The sequence below is a fragment of the Centrocercus urophasianus genome, unplaced genomic scaffold (genome assembly GCF_019232065.1).
Source record: "Centrocercus urophasianus isolate 14NV4802_14NV808 unplaced genomic scaffold, USGS_Curo_1.0 seq_289, whole genome shotgun sequence".
In the NCBI taxonomy this organism is placed as follows: domain Eukaryota; kingdom Metazoa; phylum Chordata; class Aves; order Galliformes; family Phasianidae; genus Centrocercus; species Centrocercus urophasianus.
Genome location: NW_024884854.1, coordinates 631 through 10,166, shown reverse-complemented (window position 1 = coordinate 10,166; position 9,536 = coordinate 631). Strand labels below are relative to the sequence as shown.

At 44.1% G+C, this 9,536-nt stretch overlaps 1 protein-coding gene across 1 annotated transcript; it reads right to left on the bottom strand.

Moving 5' to 3' along the window:
* Positions 1-360: 360 nt before the first annotated feature.
* On the bottom strand, positions 361-9,272 carry LOC122165004 (endoplasmic reticulum mannosyl-oligosaccharide 1,2-alpha-mannosidase-like; the record flags this gene model as incomplete). The annotated part of the gene is made up of 7 exons (XM_042827529.1): positions 361-2,162; positions 2,996-3,127; positions 3,432-3,629; positions 5,829-5,949; positions 7,176-7,366; positions 8,292-8,480; positions 9,102-9,272. Coding segments are annotated over 7 exons (1,206 nt in total), but the record flags the coding sequence as incomplete, so codon positions are not given.
* Between the last annotated feature and the right edge of the window lie 264 nt (positions 9,273-9,536).

The following is a 9,536-nucleotide window of genomic DNA, read 5'->3' as shown; positions in this document are numbered from 1 at the left end:
CTTTATTTCCTCTTGGGGGTTTGTGAAACACCGTAGGCGAAATGCCACTTGTGGAATTTGTGTCTTTCACTGCCAAATCTGCAGCTCAGGGATCACCACGAGCTGCAGCAGCAGCACAAGGCCAAGCACCACCTTCCAAAGTTACTGCTGTCCTTGGAGCAGGAGGAACACGAACCATCCGCACAGGTTTGTCCTCTAGGAAATCTCAGGCCCCTTTGCTGACAGAAAAAAAGGTGCGTTTGTGTGATGTGCACCATTTCCCCACTGCCAGAAGCCCTCGTTAGTACCTGGAATGATAAATGTTCTTCAAAGGATTTACGAGTGGGCCAACGGACAAGTTCTGAACCCAGTGAACAGAACTTGACAGCACAGAACAAAGCAGCATTTTACTTTACAGATCAAAGGTTACAAAGGCTGTAAAACACACAGACACCCAAAGCGCTGGAGATCAACCCGTGGCGTCAGACTGGATTCGTTCTGTTTTGAAACCCTCGATTATGAGGGGCTGGGTCTCACCCCCAGCCCCACACACTGCGTACTTCCCACTGCTCCCATTCATTCATCAGAGAGGAAAAAAGGTTTCAGCAAGAAGGATCTCTTTAAAAACATACAAACGAGCACATTTCTGAGATTGGTGAAAGTAAGACTGTGCATACAGTTACAAAATCAAAAGATAGAAAGCTGCAGAATGCTGGAACAGAAGAACACTCAATTCCTAACTCGTGGTTTAAAACCTATCTTGCACATGTAAAAACAGAAGGTCTGAAGGCTCCCATAGGATTCTTTAAGAAGCAAGCCTAACTCTGCTTTCTTTTCAAACGGAACAGATTTCAGTAACTGCTGTGACCAGAAGTTGTCACAACACGTGGAGGCTGTCTGCTCGTAGAGCTCCTCGTGGAAATACTTCTACCCAAAGTACTCCTATCAAAAACAACAACCCCAAACCTGACAGCTTCTCCACAGTCCACAAACTGATGAGTAACATGAAGCTTGCTATACAGTTCTAAGCCCGCTGGGTCAACAAACACAATGCAAGATGTGAACAGGAAGGGATGGGAGGAGGCTGACGTGGAATTACACCTAATGCGCTCACAAGCTTTCCCAGTGCCCAACCTCACAAAGCAGCTTTCAGTCAGAATACCTGAGTCTAACTGATGCAATTAATACATAAAATGCACGTGTATTCACTTTTTTCACATTGTCTCCTGCATTGCTGCAGATAAGTTAAAAAACTGCAATATGTCTACAAAATTATATATCGTTTTGAGCCAAACCAGCAGCAAATTCTCTCCCACCATTCATTTCAGCCACCGCTTGAACAGACTGTTCAAAGTGCTCTATAAAACTAAGACACTGTGCTACAGACACTTTGCTGCCCCTTCCTCCTCCTAACACGATGCAGCATAGCTTGGTTGTTTGGAATGAGATCTGACCATCAGCACCACCACTGACAGCTTTAATTCCACCTGGGACAACATCCACTGTTTATTCCACTTACCATCTGAAACACCACGGGCACTACGAAGAAGTGGTGCCACAACCAGGTGTTTCACATGTTGGGAATAAACCAGAAACCTGTAGGCTTATTCCTTCTTTCCAGACACTCCTGTGCTTTAAGACAACTTTCTGCATTCCTGGCATTTAATTAGCATTTAGTAAGACTGACAGCAGGGGTTCTGATCCACCGGAGCCCTGTGCCATGGTCCACGCTATGAATATTCTCTGAGCCTCACCACCAATACCAGGAAAAGCAGCTTCATATTGCACAGTTTTTTCATCCCAGGTCCAAAGCACAGGGATTAGGTTTAAGACTGACGTGACATCTCCAAATGGGAGATGCTTTCTCAAAGGTTTGTTTAAGCCGGAAAAGTGTCGTATAGCATCTCTCCACACACCCTGAAAAGTAAAGTGACTTGAAGGTAAAAACACCACCACTGGAAGCCCTGCTGTGATCCAGTCTATGCTGGCACCCAGATGGGGAGTGGATGAGCTTCTGTGTTAAATACGTATTTGTCAAGATTAATTAAGTCTATGTCATCTGAGAACAGCAGAAACATGTATTTGAGCGTTTCCCCAAGAAAGAAGCTCTCCATCTTATCTCGTGGCTCTGGGTTACTGGGGTTCTGAACGTTGTTAATAGAAGTATAGCCACCCGTAGGAACCTGCAGAAAGAGAAAAAAGAGCACTTTGTATATTTCTTTTACCTGAATATTGTTGTAACCTCTTAGCACGCAGGTGCTCTTGCAGAAAAACAAGTGCTAGTGAGCAGAATTCGTTCTTGCTTTTCATTTGCACATAAAAATCAGTTACAAAAATTCTGTGCAGTTCACTGAATTCTGGGCAAACCACTGAATGCAGAACACAGAACGAAATGAAGCAAAACGTCCACTTATGCTCAATTTGTAGAGATAGAGCAAAGCCTGCAGCACTAACATCTGTGGACAAAGGTACAGGAAATAACGGGCACTTACAGCTGGCCAGAGCACCACACTCATCTGTGGCCTCTTCTCAAGAAGACATTTAATCCCCATTGGCACTATGCTTTCTCAGCATATCAAAATGGACTCTTCTTAGCGCTCTCATCAGCATGAATACACAAAAGCCCTCTATTATGGCATTAGTGCACTTCCCTTGGCAGTTTGTATCTGGCAAACAAAGTGCTGCTTAAATCCAGCGAGATCTTTCTCAGCTTCTGAACGTAAAAGATCACAGCACAGATCCTAACAGCTTCCAAGACACAGAAAAGTTTTGGTAGTCTGCACAGAGCTGCTTTTACTTTTCAATTAGTGTAAAGTACAGTCACTGAAATAACTTGCAACTATTTTGTGCACCCTCAACTGTAAGACTCTGCGTTACCTGACTTTTGTTTTGCTCTTAAGAGATTCCCTGCAGATCTTTGATGGCTTTGAGAGACAAAGCGAGGTTTCAGCAGCTCTTGTTAGAGAGCAAGTGAGTTCAGTTCTGTAAGAACGAGATCATTACGAGCTGACCTTACCCGTGTGTATTTATTGAAGTTCTGCAAGATCTCCCAGCCCCAGTCCTGGTATTTCTTATCTCCGGTGAATCTGTACATGTAAAAAAGGCTTTCCACAGTTTCTGGTCGCAGTAAGTTGTGCCTGTCTGCAGGCTGCAAGAGAAAAATAAGAAAGCCAAGAATTCAGACCAGTAGTTCCTCCAAAAGCACATACACGGGGAGAAACAGCAACTCCCATCCCCATCCAACCCAAAAAGAGTTTTCTGTGCACAATTCAGAAGCTAAATACTCTGCAGGGGTAATTAAAAACAAGGGCTAGGGTACACCTGCAAAGCAATGCAGCAACAGATCAAGCCACTTTACAAAGTACATCACCAACGTGTGGCTGGGATATTCAGCAGCAGAATCAAGATAAGAAGGGTCATCAAACTACAGCTGATGCCAGTTGGCTGCTCACCTTGATTTCTACATCTTTGTGGCCCTTTTGTGCATGGAGATTGAAGTGCACGATCTCTGGGCTCAGGCCTGTCTCTACTTGTGCATACATCTGGTAACACGTTTCTATCAGAGCTTCAGCCAGCTTCATGTGATCAGCAGTCAATCCATTGTGAGCTCCCAGAGCCAAAGTCCCAGGCAGAAAACAAACTAAGTGATCCTGTAAGACAAGACAACTCTTACTAGGAAGAGAGGTCACACAAATCAAGTGAGGTAGGATTCATTTGACACTACTGGAACACACACTGTGACTTTTTTCCCCCAGACACTTCAGGTACCAAGACCTTGAGGGTAAATTTTAACAACCTGCTGCAGTGCAATACACAACAGGAAGCATTATGACAGCACCAGCCCAAATCTGGAAAAAGTACAAGTCCACATGTCTTTATGTCAACTATCTCAAAGAAAGGTGGCAGGTAGGGGGGAGGGGAGAGGCAGTGATCACCTGAAGGGTTCTCAATAAAGAACAAGTAAAGACAGGTATTGACATACATGTCAATATTTTAGAACAAAAACTGAGGTGGGACCACAGAGTGAGAAGAGTCAGCCACGAGAAAGGGCTCTGAGGAATGGGGAGAACTGAGTGCATGGCCTGAAATAATCACCTTCGTGTTACTGCAACACAGACAACGCTCACAGAGACACAACCGCCTTCACTCCATGCGCTGGTACAAGTGGAAAACACAGACAAGTTCTCAAACATATGAAGACTTACCCCCTTCTGTCATTTGGGCTGTGTTATTTCATGCTCACCTGCTACAAGCACCAAGCTTGTAGCACAGGAAGCAGCTGGTTCCCACTCCCAACCCTGCCCACCTCTGCACTGCACAGCTAGCTGCATGCAGGCACTGCAAACAAGGCACATCTGGCTCCTGTGTGTCACACAAGAGAGGCATCTGGGGGTGAGCGTGCACACACTCCTCCTGCTTGCTCCCCCAGCACAAAATGGGAGAGAAAGAACTACAGGGACAGTCCTTCCTCAGCTTTTCCACGCTACAGCAACAGTGCCTTCAAAGGACGGAAGGAACGCTAGCTCCACAAGAGATGGGCCACGTCTGGAAGCAACAAAGTCTTCTCAGCTGCCCAAGTCAGCTGAACACGTTGGAAAACAGCTCCAGAAGTCAGCTCCAACAACTTCCAATGTGCACTACAGGGCTGACCGTCCTCCTTCCAGGGGTAACCCACTGCAGATATGCATGTAGGAATTGTTGCAGGGTTATTGTCACGTACTGAATTCCAAATGATTCTTAACATGTGGAATGAAAGCTCTGGTTTCCCACTTGAACACAGGACACGTGTCCTGGTGCTCAGGCAGCACTGGTATGAACTATTGAACACTTTGTCCAATTCCATGGGCATTGGTTGAGGCTCAGCATAAGCACAGGAGCGTGACATCATGCTGCAAAACAGAGCTGGACGCTATAAAGAAAACAAACAACCCAAAGAGTTCCTTAAAGCTCACTGCAGGTACTGAAGAAGTGCACACAAGGCCACACATACATCAGTGATGCACCACAAAAAAAAAAAAGGCTACGTGTATTTGCATAAGATCTTTCACTGAAAGATTTTAAAACCAGATTTTAAGGAGTGTGACTCTGCAGATTAAGAGCAGGGAGTTCAGCTTAGCAAGTTTTCCCACCAGCAGATGGCTGCTTCAAACACTGCTTCAACTACTGAACACACATGCAGAAAAAGAAGTATCACAAATACACAGAACCCTCCAAAATTCTCATTTTTTCATTTTTTACTACTAACAGAGCAAGATGAGGTCAACTGCTTGTTTTCAAGGTTAATCTGCAAAGCCGGGTGTACCTTTAAATTTTTGTATCTCTGAATTATGGAGAAGTATTACACAGAACAGACGTTGTCACAGCAGCTTCTGACACTGGGATTCTATGGCAAAGGAGGTGCATTGGGGCAGAATTCAAATCCAACACCGACATGTTAACTTTCACATGAATGTAAATGCAGTTGCTGGTGAAAGAGAAGGTCCCCGGGTAACCATTATCCTCAAACTAGTTGCTGTTACTACATCCATACACATCCACAGAGCCTGCAGCCTTTGAAAACAGGCTGATGAGCCTGGTGGAGCTGCAGCAATTCTCCCAGTCTCTCTGCAGTGCTCCTCACACCTCAGCTACGTGTAAACTGTCAATCCTGTTGCTAATCATCTTCCAGTAGTGGCTCAAACAGCCAGAGGAAACATTTTTGCTCACAAAGTGATTGCTACAGGTCAGATTTTGTCTGAAAAGCCACACATGAGAGCATCCCAGCCTCACACTTGCATATGTTGTTTTTTTTTTCTTTGTGGTGGTGGTTTTGCTCGTTTTCTTGTTGTTATGTGCAGGTGTTCTCTTACCATCTTGGCACTGAAATGGCCATGAGCAAGCTCTCCTACAAAGGTAAGCTTCTTGGGTTGTGACCTCTGAAGAAGATGCTTTTTCACGCCTTCTATGGCTCTCATGTAGTCCTCCAGCAGTCTGTAAATTAAAACCATTCCCAGTTGGCTCACATACACACAGGATCCATTTCATCACAGCTGATGATGTACGTTTATTAGCTACGTTGGGTTTGTTTTTCACGTAACTCCAAAGAAATAAAGCAAACATAACTCCAGCTCTGTTTCCAAACAACAACTAGACATCATTTCAGGAATCCTGAGGAGTACTGTAACCACAGAAAGCCCCAGCTGGTAATGATGTCCTGGACATCTGTAGTGCAGCCTCCTGCTCTGAAGCAATTGGGTTTTACCAGGTTGCTTGGACGGTTATCCAGTTAATTTCTGAGCATCTCCTAAGCAATGACTTTGAGCAATCTTTTCCAGTGTTTGACCACTCATTATGAATCACTTCTTCACAGTATTTAACTGGACTTTCCATTGTTCTAAATATTTTTAATGAGAAAGTCATTTTGTAATTCCCTTCTGAGGCTGGCAGAGCACCATCACAGCCTAAAGACAACGGTTCTGTTTACAGTAAGGCATGGCTTGTAAAAAGTCATGATGCAAACTACACAGAGACAGACCAGGCCCTCAACAGGGCCTCACTGGGGCACACTGCCTCTCTGGATGAAGTGAACCCATTGACATGAGACACTTCCAACACAATTTGCTTATAAATACTGCTTGATTATTTCCCCCTTAGTTTTGGACGAAGCCTTCAAACATCCAACTTTTCTACTCCGTAAAAACATTCCTTTCCACTTATCCAAGGGCAGACAGGAGGAAGTCAGGAGACCTCAAGTAATGCTTAAACAAATGCTCAACCTCCTAAGAAGTTACACCTCACAAACTCACCTCCTACCACAACCATCCATAGCAGCTGTCCTTCCCTAGCAAACCCAGAGAACACTCGGACAGCTGGTGAGAGGCAGTACAGTTTCCAAAGGGAGCCTCATTTCCAAAGGCAGCCTGTTTACAGTCCATCTTTAGTGCAAAGACTTGAATCGCTTCTCCTGCCCGTAACATTTGTCACATCTGATGTGATGATGAAAAGATTTGTGAGGAGACATTTTGAGAGCAAGCCCAATTCTCCAGCTGTTTTAATCTCAACTTACCACAGGTCATCCTACACCCCCTTCTGCAAGTGAGCTACTTTAAGCTGGCTGTTACATATACACATTGTATTTCTTCCAGCATAAAACTACAACAGAAATGTTTACAGCTTGTATCAATTTCACACCAGCGTGAGAAGCAGAAAGAACTTACTCATTTTCTGTTCTCCCACCCTGAATCCACTGCTTGAGCAAATACTCGTAGTAGCTGTCAGCTCTGGCTCCCAGAGTATAAACACCTAAGTGAGTGAACTGCCCACTGTTGGTGTTTATGAACATAGGCACCAGTCCATCATTTTTCCCTGAAAGGGTGTGAACATGCTTCATCACCTCATCGACAGCTTTCTAGAAGAAAGAACAGCATAAACATAAATTGCACACATTCAAATGACACAAAAAACTGTGGCCAGCAGCTTCTGGCCAGTAACAAATCTTTAGTTATCCTTCTGCATGCAAGTTCAGGTCATGGGATTTAATAAACACAGCATTTCAAGCTTTCTGACTATCAAAGCCTGTGTTCCCAGTATGCCCAAGTACTCTGAAATAATTAAAACTCTTTCCTTCTCAAATACAAAGCTCAAGTGTATTCCTGAGTGCAGAAAGCCCACTCAAAAAACAGTGTACTTCAGTGTGAGGCTACGATCTGACTAAAACAACTGCATGAACCCTGCTACCCCTGAAGAAATAACAGCACTATTCAAAGCATGAGCTCCAGACACACCTTAAAAACAACAGAATAACATTACCAAAAAAATAACCATGAAAATTATTCTTTTCTATGAAATTATTTTTGTTTTAAATAAATTCTTCTTACACCATGACACACAATCTAATTTATAGCTATTTTGATTATGTGAAAGGTAATAAGAGTATTTTTTTTCCTTAGAATTTACATAATGGCATGAAGAAGCCATTCCAAAAGCATGAAGTTATGCACAGCATTACAGCCCACGTTGAATTTTCTTGCCGAGCTGACAATGTACTGTCAAGCAGAAATACCATCCTAAGAGTGAAGGGATGGGTGCGAGGAGATGGCTGTCCTGGCTTTTTGCTAAATAAAAAGCTGCTCCCAAGGAAGAACAACAACTGTCTCCACCATTACCTTCTGGTACTTCAGAAAACAACTGGAACGATTGGAATTCTCCTTTCTTCACATACAGTTTCACAACTCATTTAACATCAGGGAGACCACAGGCGCTGGCGGTGCCGTAGAGAACCACAGAGTAAGAAAGAAGAAGAGAAGGGGTAACGCCAAGCTGTTTTTCCATACCTGGTACTTTTCATCCCCAGTGAGGCGAGACAGCTCTCTGAACTCCAGCTGAATGCTGGTCACCTCTGCCACAGTGCTGTCCGACGTCCAGCGGGGCGGGTGAGCGGTGCCACGGCCAATGTTGACGTCGGAGTACGGGATCCTGGAAGGAGTCCTGAAGGCGGGCATGAGCCTGTCCCCAATGTCCTTCTGAAGGACACGGGAGAAAAAAGAAAAGCAAACGTCAACACGTGCGAGCTGCCAGGTTTGCTTTCAACAATCGGATGAGTGCAGTAGCAGCCCAGCTCTAGATTGTGAGAGAAAGACAAGAGTTAAAAGCGGTCCCGGATTAATTTGGAAGAACAGCTAGTTTCTACCTCCTTCCTGCACTGCATGCCTCAACCAAGCCCACAGTCCCTATACAACATGACTTAATGTTGAAATCATCGACTCTGCCTTATTTAAGGAGGTGGCTGATGCTGTCAAGATGCAGTGAAAAGGGGACAAAATCTACCAAATACTCTTTTCAAGACACCGAAAAGCCATTCAAGCTTTTGTTTCATAAAATTCCTTACAATGGTCAGCTTTTCATCAACAGAAGGATCTGAAAGGCCTATCTAAAATAGCACCTGATACAACACAGTAGAGCTCTAAGTTGATGCAGAGAGCAAACAAATACAGGTTTAAAAAATTAATGGTAAATTCCTCCCCCCCCATTCTGATTATGAAACAGCTGCAAAACAGCAACATTTAACTTCCTGATGAACCCTTCCCCAACCTCTTCCACTATGATATACTGATCCAATTTACTTCCCAGGACTGATCACTCACAGCTTTTTCCAGGAAGAGGCTATCCCCAGAGAGATGGTAGGTGCTCAGCAAGCCTCCCAGGATACGAATAGTGCTCTCAAACAGGTTCACATCCACATTTTTATCAAAGGCTAAATCGTTTGCTACCCATTTTCTTGCTTCTTCAAACTCTGCAAAGTATAAAATATAGCACAGTTACGAACCTCTAGCATGTTCCAGCAACTGTACTAGAGACAGTAGCATATGATACTTGACAGTTATATATTTGTCTACAGGCATCATTATTTAGTTGGAAAACTAAAACAAAGAGCAGGAGCTGGGCCAAGTTTGATTACCATCACCTTCGAACTGCAGAACTGCTAAGGTTGGAAAAAGAACACTAAGATCATCCAATCCAGTTATAAAACCATCCCCACCAATACTCTCTAACCACGTCCCTCACTGCCACATCACCAC